The following is an 18,847-nucleotide window of genomic DNA, read 5'->3' on the forward strand; positions in this document are numbered from 1 at the left end:
CCTCGAGTACCGGAGGCTTCGTCCACATTGCAGCCGGCTTGTGGGAGGCATGGCCTAACAGCGTTCGAGACAGGGGAGGGTAGAATTGGACATTGCGAAATTGGGGACGGGAGAAAAATAGGGGAAAAAATTAAATAAAAAAAGTAGATAAAAAAAAACAAGACGCAAATGGGTTTAATCGTCGGAGAGACTTTGATGGACCAGCTACAACTGCATTTTTGGTTGAAACAAGGTAGTTATAAGGTTTTTAATGTCGTAAAAAAAGAACTACATGTACCACTAGGCAGCCTGTTGTTCAGTACAGCAGCGCTATTGGTCTGTTAGGCTGTCGCCTGATCCCCGTCCGGGTCATAGTACCAAGCTGGCTATATGGCTCTGGCTAACGTTAACGTTACACCGCTAACGTTAGCATTATGTCTACTGTCGGGAACCATTTTAAATCGGGGCATGTAAAAGAGTTTGGGGAACGAGTAAAATGTGCAGGTCCTCTTCTCAGACCTGTGGGGCAAAGCACTGCACGCATCATGCCGGCTAGCAAGCTACACGTCATGGCATGTTGATAGCACGATAGTAGCCCCTTTCATGACTGATGCACTCGGTGAATCACAGTCACGAAACGGGCTACCACGATAGCTAACTAACGTTAACGTTACAAGCTCAAACACCTTATAACTACTACTACTGTCGTGTCTATAAGTTCCCTGGCAGAATACTTTCTTTGTGAGGACAAAGGTATACAAAGAGGAGAGAACAATTTTAAATCGGGGCATATTAGGAGTTTCGGGAATGCTGGCTAGCAAGCTAGCTAACTTAGCTACTAACGTTATATACACAATATGTACAACGACACAATGATTTACATTATTACAAATATGGTAACGTGGTTGTGGCTTTTACAAATAGTGGTTAGCTTTAGAGATAAATGGCTATGATCACGGAGCACTAGTGTTAGGTGAAACAGATTCCTCAGCTAGTAATAACAAGAAGGCTCTGCTTCCTGCCACTACCTGCCTGTGATTCTCAGGCCCCCTGCTGCCCTGTACCTTGTGTGACGTCATCATTAAGATGACACACGCACGTTATGAACCATGGATTAAAATATCCACGTGCGTGGTGATTGTGGTTGGGCGGACAAAATGTTTGATAAAAACGCTAAAACTGGGTCAATTTCGATACTTTTTTTTCCCTCTTCATGAAAGTCACCGTTGGCCTAGTCACATTGTTTATTGAACAAAAATACAACATGCAAGTGGGCCTTTAAGATGGTAAAACGTGGTTGAATGCCACCACCCACTTCAATGATAGCGTTGTGAACGCATAATCTCTGTTTTAAAAAATGTGTCTAATCTGCCCGTCGTTTATCAATGACATGTTTGCAGTCAACATTGTTGAGACGGATTGTTTTTTAATCGGTTCATTTCCGTTTTATAGCATTTTGAAAAGCCCTCGTTTACTGGAATATTCGGGCATACACAAAAACGTTGAAATTTTTCGGCCTATTTATGAATAGTTTTCAAATAAACGCTAGATTATCGATAGTATATGTGTACTTATGCACGCTATAGAGGCGATCTGAAAAATCGATTCTCTCATTTCCTGATCAGCGAGCACACACACACACACACATAGGGCACACGTTGATATATCTGTGAAAAAAGCTCTGATTACCCTAAGACTGGTCAAATAGATTCCTTACCTCAGATCAGATGTTATCCAAAAAGATTATTCCAATTCCTGATCGCCATTCCAAAAATATCGATCGCGTTTATTGATTCAGCGTTGGGGGTTGGAAATACATAATCCACGCTGTTCTGAGGGCCGGCGATCAACTTGGATCTCTTCAGTTGGCTTGCCGGAGAGTAACATGAGGAGGCTGGACCGCCCCCTCCCCCCCCCCCCCCACCAGTCTAAACTAATGGGGTGCAGTTACACAGGGAGAGACGATAGGGGGCGGTATTTTCCCAATTGAGCTCAGAGAGAGTCTGCAACACTAGCGTGAGGCTCGATTGATGAAATATGATCGCTATCGCTAATAAAAAAAATACGACAAACAAACGCTATATAGCGTTGCCGGCACTCAACTGGCGGCTTGAACTAACGACAAAAAGCGGCCCTGGCACTCAAAGTGTTAAAGGACACAGATATGATCAGTGCACTTGTACATTGTGGTTATTCTGTTACATTTGTGCCCAAATTGGCAATGGCAACCAAAGTTACACACACACATGGATGATGAACCTGACAATCAACACACAGCTCATGGATACAGATAGCAGCGTCTTCTCCAAATTGCGTGGCTGCCAATAATAGCTGACACTGAGCAATATCTTGCTAACCGTTTGGCTCCTCCCTTCGGAAGACCGGCCATCTGAAGGCCTCTAACACACACACACACACACACACACACACACACACACACACACACACACACACACACACACACACACACACACACACACACACACACACACACACACACACACACACACACACACACACACACACACACACACACACACACACACACACACACACACACACACACACACACACACACACACACACACACACACACACACACTATTCACTTTACTTTCTGTTGACAACAAGGTCACTGGAGTGTTCAAGATTCAAGAGTTTTATTTGTCACATACATACCAGGGCATACAGTGACATGCGGGTGGCCATGCCCGCTACGATTGTGCAATAATACCAATAATAAAATATACATAAAAAGGGCATGATAAAATAGACATGCTAAATTCCTGAGATTGTTAGCTATGGATTTAAGGCACTGGGTCCTATGTACACTAATATACAATATACAGTTTTTACTCTATATCCCTATGCTATACTTGCTATATCTAAACTATACTACACTATACTATACTATAAGTAAGATAAGATAAGATATTCCTTTATTGATCCCCTTGGGGAAATTCAGGCATCATAGCAGCATGGGGGGGGGGGGGGGGTTTACAGGTAGTAAAAACAACACAGGCAGTGTAAAAAAATAAGTCAATATAATTGACTATCTAACTAACTGAAATATACAGTATTCACAGTGTCACATAAGGTGCAGTATGCATAAGGTAGTGTTATAATTTACTGTCTAACTAACTGAAATATACAGAATTCACAGTATCACAGTATTCACATAAGGTGCAGTATTCACATAAGGTGCAGTATGCATAAGGTAGTGTTATTGTAAGTGTGTCTTTCCACATATCCCTCCTAGTTAGACACACAGTGCATACTGTCCCCCACATACACAGTGACATAGGGTTAGGTATACGGTTAGGTACCCTAGGTTTAGGTGCTCTAGGGTTAGGTTTAGAGGTAGGTGTGTGTGTGGAGGAGGGGGAGGGGTACAGGTAGGTGTGTGTGTGCACTGTGTGGAGGAGGAGGGGGAGTGGGGTACAGGTAGGGATTCTAACCGCTCTTCACTGCAGATGAAATCCACAGACAATAGAGCAGGAGCTCAGGAATCTCTCTCTCTCTCTCTCTCTCTCTCTCTCTCTCTCTCTCTCTCTCTCTATCTCTCCCCCCCCTCTCTCTCTCTCTCTCTCTCTCGCTCTCTCTCTCGCTCTCTCTCTCTCTCTCTTTCCTCAGTGGCCTACAGTGTCAGACTGTCAGAGTGATTGTACTGGAGCTGTGCATGGGGGTGGGAGTAGCATGCATACATATAGTACATTCTCAGGGGAAATAAAGGATAAAAATAAAATTATGCTAATATATCGTCTGTCTCTTCCCCCTCTTACTACCTAGGGATGGTCTTTATTCTCTCTTTCTCTCTCTCTGTCTATCTCCCTCTCTCTGTCCCTCTTTCTCCGTCTCTTTCTCTCCGTATATATATATGTCTCTCTCTCAGATTATCTAATGTGTCACATGCCACCCTCCTTTTTTCCTTCCTTCCTTCCCTCCTTCCTTTCCTCCTTCCTGTCCTCCTTCCTGTCCTCCTTCCTTCCCTCCTTCGTTCCCTCCTCCCTGTCTCCCTTCCTTCCCTCCTCCCTGTCCTCCCTCCTTCCCTCCTTCATTCCTTCCTTTCCTCCTTCCTTCCCTCCTTCCTTCATTCCTTCCTGTCCTAATTCCTTCCTTTCCTCCCTCCTTCTGTCCCTCCTTCCTGTCCTCCTTCCTTCCTTTCTTCCCTCCTTCCCTCCCTCCTTCCTGTCCTCCTTCCTTCCCTCCTTCCTTCATTCCTTCCTTTCCTCCTTCCTTCCTTCTTCCCTCCTTCCTGTCCTCCTTCCTTCCCTCCTTCCTTCATTTCCTCCTTCCTTCCCTCCTTCCTTTATTCCTTCCTTCCTTTCCTCCTTCCTTCCCTCCTTCCTTCATTGTTTCCCTCCTTCTTGTCCTCATTCCTTCCTTTCCTCCCTCCTTCCGTCCCTCCTTCCTGTCCTCCTTCCTTCCTTTCCTCCCTCCTTCCTGTCCTCCTTCCTTCCCTCCTTCCTTCATTCCTTCCTTTCCTCCTTCCTTCCCTCCTTCCTGTCCTCATTCCTTCCCTCCTTCCTGTCCTCATTCCTTCCCTCCTTCCTTTCCTCCTTCCTTCCCTCCTTCATTCCTTCCATCCTTTCTTCATTCCTTCCTTCATTCCTTCATTCCATCCTTCCTGTCCTCCTTCATTCCCTCCTTCCTGTCCTCCTTCCTTCCCTCCTTCATTCCTTCCTTCCCTCCTTCCTTCATTCCTTCCCTCCTTCCTGTCCTCATTCCTTCCTTTCCTCCATCCTTCCGTCCCTCCTTCCTGTCCTTCCTTCCTTTCCTCTCTCCCTCCTTCCCGTCCTCCTTCCTTCCTTCCTTCATTTCCTTCTTCCTTCCCTCCTTCCTTCCCTCCTTCCTGTCCTCATTCCTTCCCTCCTGCCTGTCCTCATTCCTTCCCTCCTGCCTGTCCTCATTCCTTCCCTCCTTCATTCCTTCCATCTTTCCTTCATTCCTTCCTTTCCTCCTTCCTTCCCGGCTTCATTCCATCCTTCCTGTCCTCCTTCCTTCCTTCCTTCCTTCCTTCCTTCCTTCCTTCCTTCCTTCCTTCCTTCCTTCCTTCCTTCCTTCCTTCCTTCCTTCCTTCCTTCCTTCCTTCCTTCCTTCCTTCCTTCCTTCCTTCATTCCTTCCTTCATTCCTTCCTTCCTGTCCTCCTTCCTTCCTTCATCAGAACCATTGGAAATGTGTTGCATTGTTAACTAGCTAATGTTTGATATATTGGTTGATATGATTTATTATGTATGGGGACGGGCAGACCCCAGGTGGTGAGAGCAGGCAACTGCACCTCCTCATCCATCACTCTCAACATAGGGGCCCCCCAGGGCTGTGTCCTGAGTCCCCTCCTCTACTCCCTGTACACACATGACTGTGTGGCACAGCGGAACAACAACACAATCATCAAATTTGCTGACGACACAGTAGTGGTGGGCCTGATCTCTGCAAACGACGAGAGGGCCTACCTGGAGGAGGTTAAGGTTCTAGCGGGATGGTGTCAAGAGAACAGCCTCTCCCTGAACGTCAGCAAAACAAAGGAGATGATTGTGGACTTTAGGAGGTCGGGGGTCAGGGACTACAGCCCCCTCAGCATCGATGGGGCACCGGTTGAGAGAGTGAACAAATTGAATTTATTATTATTATTATAACAGTTTTAAGTACCTCGGAGTCCACATATCCGAGGACTTGACATGGACCACACACATTGACAGTGTTATCAAGAAGGCACGACAACGCCTCTACTTCCTTAGGCGCTTAAGGAAGTTCAACGTGAGTCAGAAGATCCTCAAGAACTTCTACTCATGCACAATAGAGAGCATCCTGACTGGCAATATCACCTCCTGGTTTGGGAATAGCACTGCACAAGACCGCAGCAGACTACAAAGAGTGGCCCGTTCAGCCGAATGCACAATTGGAGGGGGGCTTCCCACTCTCCAAGGCATTTACAACAAGCGGTGCATGGGCAAGGCTAAGAGAATAATCAAAGACTCCAGCCACCCAAACAACTTCCTCTTTGAACTGCTGCGGTCAGGCAAGCAATACCGGAGTCTCATGGCAAGCACAGAGAGACTCAGAAGGAGTTTCTATCCCCAGGCCATCAGGATGCTCAATGAACAATGATTGCTCAATGAACAATGATCGAACAATGAACAATAACAGGCCAGCAACACACCACAGCACACACACTCACTTTAAATAAACAACACACTGTAGCACCCACTTTATCACACTTTACACTTTTACACTTTACACTTTATATTTATATTATTGGTACGGGAATTGCACATCTCTCATTCCTTATTCCTTATTGCACCTCACCACCACAACGGTGGCACCACAAACTAAGCTATACCTCACCATTTTTGTACCAGATGTACATACTGTATATAGAGGTATACTGAACAATTGTTGTTTACACTTGTGTTTACTTGACTTCTTGACTTTCTATTTTTTACTTATTATACTTATTTATACTATCTTATTATTATCTAGCACACTCTCAGGAGCGAAACAGAAAGAAACATTTCATGCAAAGTATTCTGTATTTCTGTATGACAAATAATAAAGAAACTTGAAACTTGAAACTAAAAGTGTCCTGGGTTAGGGTTAGGGTTACAAGGCCTGGGTGGGCTCAGCGCAGTATAAACCCAGTACAGGGTCAAGAGAGGGTTAATGAAGCACCTGCTCTCCTGCACACCTGGCCCCCTGCCTCTCATTATGAAGTGGAGTTGAATACTGGACCAGAAGAACAGACGAGGCAGCCTCTACACTTCAACTAGGATCTGCTGCCAAACCGCTAAACCGCTCTTTAACTCGTCCAGGAGGCTGGACACAGTTCAAACAACAGCAGCACTGTTCTAAAAGCAGAATACTACAGGACTAACGAGGGGGAGGAGACCCTCGCTGCTGCAGACGTTACGTCAGCAGCCTGTGTCTAATCATGGTCCCACTGCTGACCTTGGCGGCTATTGGCCCATATATGGACCAGTGGTTCCTGTGAGGGCAGAGCGCTGAGAGGAAGGGAACCCACATCATTATCCTCTGAGCACAGCGGGCGTCTCGTCTCTCTGCCAAGAGGCACCTTGGAACGGAACCACAAATCAGCTCTTTACTGGAGCGTGAGCCACATTCTGATTTGTGATTTTATTCTTTGTAGAGAGAGAGAGAGAGGTGGAGAATGAGAGGGAGAGAGAGAGAGAGAGAGAGAGAGAGAGAGGTGGAGAATGAGAGGGAGAGAGAGAGGTGGAGAATGAGAGGGAGAGAGAGATAGAGATGGCGAATGGGAGAGAGAGAGATTGAGAATGAGAGGGAGAGAGAGATGAAGAATGAGAGGGAGAGAGAGATGGATAATGAGAGGGAGAGAGAGGTGGAGAATGAGAGGGAGAGATATGGAGAATGAGAGAGAGAGAGGTGGGGAACGAGAGAGAGATGGAGAATGAGAGAGAGGAGAGAGATGGAGAACGAAAGAAAGAGATGGAGAACGAGAGAGAGAGATGGAGAACGAGAGAGAGACAGACAGAGAGAGAGAGATATGGAGAACGAGAGATAGAGATGGAGAACGAGAGAGAGACAGACAGAGAGAGAGCGAGAGAGAGAGACACACAGAGAGAGAGAGAGAGAGAGAGAGAGAGAGAGAGAGAGAGAGAGAGAGAGAGAGAGAGAGAGAGAGAGAGAGAGAGAGAGAGAGAGAGAGAGAGAGAGAGAGAGAGAGAGAGAGAGAGAGAGAGAGAGAGAGAGAGAGAGAGAGAGAGAGAGAGAGAGAGAGAGAATACTCAAGAGAGTACTCATGTCGCCGTACTACACAGAGTGGGTATGACTCTCCCATTGGCCGATTCTTTCACCCTTCCTAGCCATTTTGTTATGCCATGTGCCTCCCGTCCCTCCAGATTGGCGCCGCCCCAGAGGACAGTGGTTGCTTGAAGAAATTAAAAACAGGGCATTATTCACACCCTCTATTCTATAAATGTTAAGGAGGCTGTGGTCCACAAGAACAGCTTCTACCCCTATTATCTTTATTCTACAGTTATATATATAGTAACTAGTAAGAGTAGGTAAGGGATATGTACAGATATAGTAACTAGTAAGAGTAGGTAAGGGATTACATGCAGGTATGTACAGACAGATGTGGATATATATACAGTATAATACAAGTATGACTTTGGTTTCTTGCTCAAGGACACGTTGGACATGGATGGGCACTCCCAACTCCCACAGGGATTGAACCTGTGACCTTCACTCTGTGAGGCGCCGAGTCTGGTCCCAGGAGGACAGTGTGGAAGTAGGGCACAGTGGAGGGCGTGGCCAGTCGCCTACTGCCCCTTTAACAAGTCTCTCCTCTGGTCAAGGTCAGTCCAGCTTGCCTACAGCCGCTTTAACAAGTCTCTCCCCTAAGTCTCGGCCCCTAACCCCTCTGCAGCTCTGTCATGCCTCACCACCTGTCTTGGGGAGATAAAGGCATGGATGAACAGCAACTTCCTCCAACTAAACAGCAAAAAAACCGAGGCACTTCTAATTGGCACCCCCCACCAGGTTCAGTCTTCATCCATATCACATCTCACCTTTGATGGCCAGGTAATCCCCCTCTCCCCCTCAGTCACAAATCTGGGGGTTCGATTTGACCCTCACCTGACCTTCAACATCCACATAAAACACCTCTGCAATACCTCATTCTATCACCAAAAAAATATATCAAAACTCCGTCCCACTCTAACCCTGTCAGATGCGGAGAAGCTTGTCCATGCCTTTATCTCCTCAAGACTGGACTACTGTAACAGACTCTTCATCGGGATTCCTGGCAAGAGCATCCAAAAGCTGCAATACATCCAAAACAGCGCTGCCAGGATCCTGATGAGAGTCCGTAAACACGATCACATAACCCCCATCCTCCACTCACTACACTGGCTCCCCGTCTCATCCCGGATCAATTACAAAATCCTGATGCTCACCCATAACTGCATAAACGGACACGCACCCCTCTACCTTCAGGAACTCATCACTCCACAATCCTCCACCCGCACCCTCAGATCTGCAGGTAGCCTGCTCCTTCAGGTCCCCAATACCCGGTTCTGCACCATGGGTGACCGAGCCTTCTGCACGGCTGCACCACGCCTGTGGAACAGCCTCCCCATCCAGCTGAGGGCACCACAGAGCCTGGACTCTTTAAAGCAGGCCTGAAAATCTGTTCAAAAAGGCCTTTGACTGTTAGCTTTTTATTTTTATTTTCTTGTGCTGGCTGCGGACGTTGTTTTTTTAATTTTCTGTTTATACTATGTTTTTAATTAACTATGTTCTATTTTTATCTTGTTTTTATTCTGTATTTTATTTGTTTTACTAATAACTATTTTATTTTTTTAACTATGTTTTAACCCTGTAGTGTAGCACTTTGGGATCCCAGCGAACAAAAAGTGCATTACAAATTCAATCTATTATTATTATTATTCTCTTGTGGAATACCTTCTGGCTAAGGTAAGGTATATTCTACGTCTATTTTACCGAACCTGAAACATGTTTTTGTAACAATCACAGTGTCGTATTTCACCGGACGTAAAACATGCTTGACAAACACGATCGCAGTTTCTAGTTAAAACGCCCCACGTCCTGATCTTGTGATCCCACAGAACGCACAAGTGATCTTGTGTGATCCCACAGAACCCACGAGTGATCTTGCATGATCCCACAGAACGCACGAGTGATCTTGTGTGATCCCACAGAACGCACAAGTGATGTTATTAACACGTCTGTATGTGGGTTTAGTCTATTCACATGTTATTAACATGTCTGTATGTGGGTTTAGTCTATTCACATGTTATTAACACGTCTGTATGTGGGTTTAGTCTATTCACATGTTATTAACATGTCTGTATGTGGGTTTAGTCTATTCACATGTTATTAACACGTCTGTATGTGGGTTTAGTCTATTCACATGTTATTAACACGTCTGTATGTGGGTTTAGTCTATTCACATGTTGTTAACATGTCTGTATGTGGGTTTAGTCTGGGACGACACAGCCTGCTATTCAGATGTTATGTTAAAATTATATCTCATAAGGATGTGTTCAAATTCAATCTCATAAGGATCTGTTCAAATTCAATTTCATAAAGATGTGTTCAATTTAAATCTCATAAGGATGTGTTAAAATTGTGTCTCATAAGGATATGTTCAAATTCAATCTCATAAGGTTGTGTTCAAATTCAACCTCATAAGGACTTATTTAGCTTAGAGGAGATGTTAAAGATGTGTTAACATTTTCTTCTCATAATGAACACAACTAGATAATAAAGAACTCAATCTCTACCATCTTTAACTATGAATGAACACAACACTCTAACTTACCATCTTTAGATAATAAAGTACTCAACCTCTGTCTTTAACTATGAATGAACACAAAACTCTAACTTACCATCTTTAGATAATAAAGTACTCAATCTCTACCATCTTTAACTATGAATGAACACAACACTCTAACTTACCATCTTTAGATAATAAAGTATTCAACCTCTACTGTCTTTAACTATGAATGAACACAACACTCTAACTTACCATCTTTAGATAATAAAGTACTCAACCTCTACTGTCTTTAACTATGAATGAGGTACTCGATTGTAGAATTCCAAGATATTATTCATTTACATTTACATTTAGTCATTTAGCTGAACGCTTTTATCCAAAGCGTCTTCAAGTTCTGTACGACAAGTCAGCAGGAAGGGTACAACTCTTACAGCTGAGTAACAATGTTCGTCAAACAGTGTTGAAAGTTGGGTGCTGCAGTGTTGAGTGCATAGTAGTACAGACATATTAGTATAGTAGGAAGAGTGCACGATAGTAGAAAACAGTAAGAAGATTATTATTTGACGGCGAAAGATTGGTCGGGTTTCGGCTGTCCTAACGAACATTGTTCAAAGAGAACGTTCCAAAGAAAATTTTAAATAGTTAAGATTGAAATATGTTTTGCAGCTCATGTTGTGCTGTTACGTATGTCAAATGTAGTACATTGTACCTGTACATTGTATATTACTGTTGCACTTTACTGTTACATTGCACTCTGGTTGAATGACAAACTTATTTTCTTTGTACTGTCTAATCGAAACAAATCTAATCGAATCTAAACTAATCTAATCTAATCTAATCTAAACAAATATAATCTTTTTTTTTTTTAAGATTTTTTTTTTAACGTTTATCGCTTTTTTCTACTGGGCAGGCCAGTAGAGAGAGAGAGAGGAGGAACGGGAGACAGAGTGGGGGGGAAGACACTCGGCAAATAACGACGGGTTCAGGAATCAAACCCGGGTCGGCCGTGCCACGGCTGCGCACGTTATGTGGTTCGCCACTGGGGCGCTAGAAACTAAACTAATCTAATCTAAACAAATCTAATCTAAACTAATCTAAACTAATCTAATCTAATCTAATCTAAACTAAACGAATCTAAACTAATCTAATCTAATCTAATCTAAACGAATCTAAACTAAACAAATCTAAACTAAACTAATCTAATCTAAACTAATCTAATATAATAATAATAATAATAATAACTTTATTTGTATAGCACTTTTCATACAGAGGTTGCAGTTCAAAGTGCTTCACAACAGTAAAAAATACAGGCATAAGCGAGCATAAAAAGATAGACGGGTAGAATCACAGTGTTTCACATTAGGATCTAGCATCCCAATAGGCTCTCCGCTTACAGTTTTCAGTAACACAAATAGTAAAAATAGTTTAAAATGATTCAGTTTAAAAATAGTCAAAAGATTATAAAATAGAACGGACATAAAAAATACAGGCATATAGTGCTGCTTCCAGGGTTAGGTCCTTATAGACTCACCGTTCTCATCCAGTGAGAAGTCGTCCTGGGCGTAGCGGAACTTCTCTGGTCCACAGGCGATGAAGACGTCATCATCACCGAAGAAGTCCTGGAGGCAGGTCACCTGTGGAATCAGGGGGAAAAGGGTTCAAAAGGGACTTCAAATAAACACAATCTCAAATAGCAGCCGTCGCTAAAGCTACGTTCACACTGCAGGCCTTATGATTAAAGAATTGTGACAAATCAATCTAGAGTGTTGTAAAAGTCACATGACTGTTCAGACTGAGGTCGCATTGCAACTAATCAGACCTGTATCTGCTTTAACCCCTTTCACTACCACACTACATAAGGTTAACCCTTTCACTACCAAATCCTCCCCCCTGACCGACCTTTCCATCACAGTCGAGAATGCAGCTGTGACCGCGTCCCCGACCGCCAAAGAACCTTGGTGTTGTCCTCGACGACCAGTTGAACTTCTCCGCTCACATTGCAGCGACAACCAGAACCTGCAGATCCTCCTGAGCAACGTCAAAATAATCCGCCCTTCCTGACAAAAGAAGCCACCCAACTCCTCGTCCAATCAACAGTCATCTCCCGCCTCGACTACTGCAATGCACTGCTTGCTGGCCTCCCGGCCACTGCCACCAAGCCTCTTCAACTCATTCAGAACTGATCTCAAACCTACCGAAGTCAGCCTATGTCACCCCACTTCTTAGGGACCTGCACTGGCTCCCCATTGCCGCACAAATTCGCTTCAAGGCCCTCGACCTGGCATACCGTGCGGCAAAGGGAACGGCTCCCGCCTACCTCCAGTCAATGGTCTCTAACTACACACCCTCAAGACCCACCATGAGTTACAGAGCTGAGGAAGACTTCTCTACACCATGAGTCTGTTTAGCTGAACTCACGTTTAAAATGCCAACTCTGCAGTAATTAATGAAAGATCTTACAGCTGCATTTAACTGCAGGTCCTCAGTGATTATTCAGATGCTGTTCAATTATTCAGTGCCTTATTAATATGTCTTAGGTTTGATTTTATAGTGTTATAATAGTAAGCTCTTAGGTTTGATTTTATAGTGTTATAATAGTGAGCTCTTAGGTTTGATTTTATAGTGTTATAATAGTGAGCTATTAGGTTTGATTTCATAGTGTAATAATAGTGAGCTCTTAGGTTTGACTTCAAAGTGTAATAGTGAGCTCTTAGGTTTAACTTCAAACTGTAATAGTGTAATAGTAATAGTGAGCTCTTGGGTTTTATTTCAAAGTGTAATAGTGTAATAGTGAGCTCTTAGGTTTTATTTCAAAGTGTAATAGTAATAGTGAGCTCTTAGGTTTTATTTCAAAGTGTAATGTGTAATAGTAATTTGTTACGATTCCTGGAGCGTTTCGCTGGCATGTCGATGGTAGAGAGAAGTAGAACCCGGTATGCAGATTTAACACGAGGAGAGGTAGTGCAGGATGAAAATAGATGAAGCACGAGTCGTGGATGAAAGTAATAAGCACTTTACTTTAACGTGGCAAACAATACAAAACTGACTCACTGATAAGAACGGAGAAACAAAAGGTTGACAACACACAGGACGAGGGTAACATGAACAATGACCGAGCACAGGAGGGCAGGGCAAACAACACTAATATACACAGACTAATTGACACATGAGGGTGATTGGAAACAAGACCCAGCTGTGTGGGAAAGACTGAACAGCCTGGGGTAACATACTGAAACATGAGGAGACTAAATAACACATAGATACAAACAGGGGGAGAATACACTAGACTAGACAATGGGGCACAACAGATACACAGACAACAAACAAGTGAGCACAACAGATAACAAATTAATAAACATAGATAAACACAAATGCAGTGGTGTAATGTTCATGAGTGGTGCTGCAAGTCCAATGACCGGTCCATTAGGACCGGGGGCGTGACAGTAATTGTGAGTTCTGGAAAAAGTTCATTGCTATTTTCCTATTCTTGCTTCTTTTTTATTGAACTGAATGGTATTTATGATCTTTCATATCACGGACAAATGTAAATAAATAATAAAATAAAATAATAATATAATATAATAATATAATATACAACAATTTACATAATAATGAATAACTTAACTGACAAATATGTCAAATCCGAGTCTAGTCTGCTGTGTAAATTATCTTAGCCTGCGACAGCCCATATGTGGGACGTTTTTCGGACTTTTTGCAACCGGCACTTTGGCGACCCCTAGTGGCTCGGGTGTGCATATTTTTTAATACAATATATATATCGAATTGAAGGCTTATTTGTTGCCTGTCGATATCGACAATATCCGACAAAATCCGCTCAGCGGTTCTCGAGTTACATGCCGGTATTTGAGGCTTGTGCAAAGTACATGGTATTGCGCAAAATACCACTCCCGACTCAGGCTGCAGTAGTTCCGTCAATCTAGATCCGATATCGAAAATGATTGTGGATCGTTGTAGCCAATGAGTGTGGCTTTCCAATGATACCCCACATGCATGTATGAATCTAAAAAACAAAAAAAAAATAAAACACGAAAACAGGAAGAGAAAAACAGCTGAATGAATGGAAGTCTATGAGAAAACTGAGTTTTTCTTTGTACACAGTTTACCAAAATCACTCCTAATCACTCATTTCTGAATGGATCTTTATGAAATTTGGATATGTACTACTTCAGGCTTCAGGCTATGGCTCCGTCTGGATTTGTAAGCCATACCACCTTCTGGGGAAATACTACCTCTGGACTACTAACTACTACAGAAAAACTTGAGTAACAAGTTTTTCTACAACTCAAGTTCAGACCTATGTTACTCTATTACGTTAGCACTAAAAGTGAATTTCTTTTCTGGAATCAGAAACTTCAGAATGTTATCTTTCAAAAGAGACCAGGCTCATGCATGTGCTATAAGTATAAAGTATGTTGTTTTGGTTTGCAAAAAAAGAATGCAGTCCTCATTTCAAGTAAAAAAAATTGCCACTTTTATGCCCGCTTGATAAGAGTTTGTCATATTAACACATTGGCCGCAAACAAGTAGTCCGCTACAACAACCTCACTTCTCTCCCTCTGACCACCAACATTGGGGTACCACAGGGGTGTGTTCTCTCCCCGTGGCTTTTTTCCCTCTACACAAACAACCTCCGATCAGCATCCCCCTCAGTCAAAACGCTGAAATACGCGCACGACACCACCATCCTAGGGCTGATCTCCAACAACAAGGAGGATGACTACCGGCTGGAGGTGGAGCGGACACTAACATGGTGCAGAGAACACAACCTTATACTCAACGAAAGCAAGACCGTTGAACTCATCATTGACTTTCGGAAAATCACACCCACTAAAACACCCATGCTCATCAATAATCAACCCATTTCAGCCACAGACACATTCAAATACTTAGGAACACACATCAGCGATAAACTCAACTGGGATCATCACACCACTCATCTACTTAAAACAGCCAATCAAAGATTATTTCACTTGAGACAACTCAAGAAGTACAAGGTTAGGAAGACTTTAATGATACAATTCTACACAGCCATAATACAAAACATAATTTCACTCTCCATCACTGTATGGTACGGCAACACACCCAAACACACACTACACAGACTAAACAGGATCATCATAAGGGCATCCAAAATCATTAACTGCAAACTCCCCACCCTGGACTCCATACACAAACATCACACCATCACACGCGCACACAAAATCATCAGTGACCCCCTGCACCCAGCTCATCACCTCTTCCAACACCTCCCCTCTGGTAGGAGGTTCAGGTCACTGGGCAGTCGCACGGTTAGGTTCAACAACAGTTTCTTCCCCAAGGCCATACAACTACTTAACTCCAACTCCTCCTAATTTTACCCCCTGCTGTTATGTTATGTTATGTTATGTTATGTTTATGTTATGTTCCATGTGTCTTCTTATGTCTTTGTGGACTGTGGTGTATTGTCGCAGCTACCACCTGCACCGTGCTCGAATTCCACCGGCCTGGCCGTGTGGCAATAAAAGGAACTTGAACTTGGCGGCCACTGGGATGAATCTAATATCACTAGAGACGACCAGCATATGTAAACAGACTTGGGGCTGTTTGTAGAGCTAAATCTATACTTTATAGTATTGCTATCTGTCCATTCTCATTGTCAATTGAGACCATAAACCGTCCCTTCAAAATGGCTTAAAGAAAAAAGAAAATTCATCAATACGTTCTCATTTTATAGCGCCGCGAATATAAGCGTTATACGGCATTTGGTCTAGTATATTTCCTGGAAGGCTAGATAAAGGGCTAATAGCTACTAACGTTATATCCAATGGCATTTCCGTTATACATAAGCTACAGTTAAAACTCAAACTGCATATGATCGGCACGATCCTCAAGCATGTATGCATGAAAGGGGGGGGGGGTGGCGGGGGACGTCGTTTCTTATTATTGATTACCAATAACCATGTTCGTCTAAGTAGCCACATACGCTAATCGCCTGGTTGAGTATCATAACAAGGCCCGATCAGCATGTAATTTACGTGAAAAAGATCTTACCATGAGCCGGTTGGATCCCCCGAGCATTTCCCCATTATCGATCGCCATCTGGTAGATCGATATGTCCATTGGCTGATGATAAATCCCCTTATTGCATAGTGAAATCCACGATCCAAAACGTATTCCGTGCAACAGACAATAGCTATCGCTTCAGGTGAGTAGAAAACTACATTAGAGATAAAAAAAAAAAAAAGACAACTTCGGCCACAGGGAACACTGCATTATCGCGATAGTGCCCCTAAGAGGATCTGGTCGGTAATGCACTTTCTCGAATTCAAAGAGTAGGGTACATCTGCAGTGCAGCTCGGCGACCTTGAATAGGTTATTAAAATGGAATAAAAGCCAAAACAACTTGCCACGGATATATCCGTCCTTCGGTCCATTAAGCATGGATTTGAAACACGTATATATCCGTGATCGGGCGCCATTGTGTTAAGGAAGGTTGTTCAAAGTCTTTCCTTGTTGACAACCATTTTGGCTACTACCCACCGGGGGGTACGGGGGGTACAGGGGGGGGGGGGGGGGGGGGGGGGGCGGACCGTACTGTAGGTGAAAGTACACAAGGGAACACTGGCTTGTCTGTATCAAATACATCCCACACGTCATTGGAATGGTAAGAATCTCAGCTAAGAATCTCAGCTGCAACACTAACTAAACATTTCCATCTGCCGTAAACACAGCCTACATGGCAAGCATTATTATAATATACAGTAATGTACTGTAAACACCATCTTTGAACTTACTGGAAGATTATAACGTGCGATTCCCCCCTGGGGTCATTCTGTCTGCCACCCGTCTACTTGCTTTGACTGTTCAGATGAGGTGTGAACCGTCAACATGGGAGCAGGGCTTTCAGAGACGTCACTGTGCAAAACACACCGGACCGTTTAGACCCAGAAGAGTCTGGGAAGGGGGGGTCCGGCCGAACAGAACCAACAGAACCATGTTCCACACAGGCGGTACCGAGTCTCCAGAACTGGGTCAGACTGCTCCACTGGTCCTGTTCCACACAGGCGGTACCGAGCCTCCAGAACTGGGTCAGACTGCTCCACTGGTCCTGTTCCACACAGGCGGTACTGAGCCTCCAGAACTGGGTCAGACTGCTCCACTGGTCCTGTTCCACACAGACGGTACCGAGCCTCCAGAACTGGGTCAGACTGCTCCACTGGTCCCATTCCACACAGGCGGTACCGAGCCTCCAGAACTGAGTCAGCTCAAATTTGAGGATTTTCTTCCAAGATTCGAATAATGAAAGAATGTTGGCAGAATAATCTATTGAACAAACAGTTGAGAATCTGTTCCGTTTACACTTAGACTATTGATTACCTTTTGATTACCTATTGATTACCTTTTGAATGACTTGACCCCTGACACACACGCACGCACGCACGCACGCACGCACGCACACACACACACACACACACACACACACACACACACACACACACACACACACACACACACACACACACACACACACACACACACACACACACACACACACACACACACACACACACACACACACACACCACACACCACACACACACACACACACACACACACAGCCTGGTGGTTTCAGCTGTTCACACAGTCTGGGGTCTTTAGGAGACAGATGTCTCCGGCCACGCCTCCTCACTGCACAGCAGGACATGACACACCAAGACATTTACATTCCACATTCTCTATGTTGTTGTTGTTGTTGTTGTTGTTGTTGTTGTTGTTGTTGTTGTTGTTGTTGTTGTTGTTGTTGTTGTTGTTGAGGGTAAACAGAGGAGCGGTAGAGAGCTGCACTGCGCTGCACCAGCTATGTTAGGCTGCGGTTACACACAGGGGTATTTTCGTTTCGTTTTGCGACCTGAGCACAGTGATGTAGTACAATGCCAAAGCAGTAGGTGGCAGTAGGTGGCGAACATGAAGGCAATTTTCAACCAATCAGACAAATTTAATGTGCCAATACACTTCCTGCAAAAAAACAACAAACCACCATCTTTAAATGCCTCACGTTAGCCATTTAGCCAATGTAGCATTTATTTTTCAGCAAAGAAAGTGCAATAAAAGTGCAATAAACACAACGGATACATTCACTGTGTGTTCTGCCTCTCATTTGTTGATGAAACAAAACTAACATCAACACGACCACCAAGAGCGGAGTTTAGTCTCATCGTCGCCGATTTTGTTAGCTTACATGCTAACGCGATAGGGATATGCCATTATAACAGTACAGCATTGTGGCTAGCAGCTTGGTAACATTAATGCTAGCAGAATGAATGGATGTAAACTTTATTTAACAGATTGCAGAATGGGTACAATACAATACGGCTCAATACAAACAATTGTTAAGGGAATGCAGACTGTTGTAGCTTGGACTGGGGTCCTTATAACAATAACTTGACAACACATGGTAGCCGCAGCTACTCGGGACAGCTCTGGTAGCTAACGTTAGCTCACGTTAGCCAGCCAGCACCAAACTGATGATATCAGGAGCTATCAGTAGCTTGATAACATTAGACAAAGCCTCATGTATTAAACAAAAGTTG

The 18,847-nt window shown here is 43.8% G+C and overlaps 1 protein-coding gene across 1 annotated transcript in view; it reads right to left on the bottom strand.

Moving 5' to 3' along the window:
* Positions 1–18,847, bottom strand: part of LOC311233253 (neuronal migration protein doublecortin-like) — an 82,860-nt gene that overhangs the window by 7,223 nt on the left and 56,790 nt on the right. The window contains exon 4 of the mRNA XM_084320190.1: positions 11,788–11,890. Within this exon, the coding sequence (XP_084176316.1) occupies positions 11,788–11,890 (103 nt within the window). The remainder of the gene's footprint in view (positions 1–11,787; positions 11,891–18,847) is intronic.

The sequence above is a fragment of the Notolepis coatsorum genome, assembly GCF_963971535.1.
Source record: "Notolepis coatsorum genome assembly, chromosome: 8".
NCBI lineage: Eukaryota > Metazoa > Chordata > Actinopteri > Aulopiformes > Paralepididae > Notolepis > Notolepis coatsorum.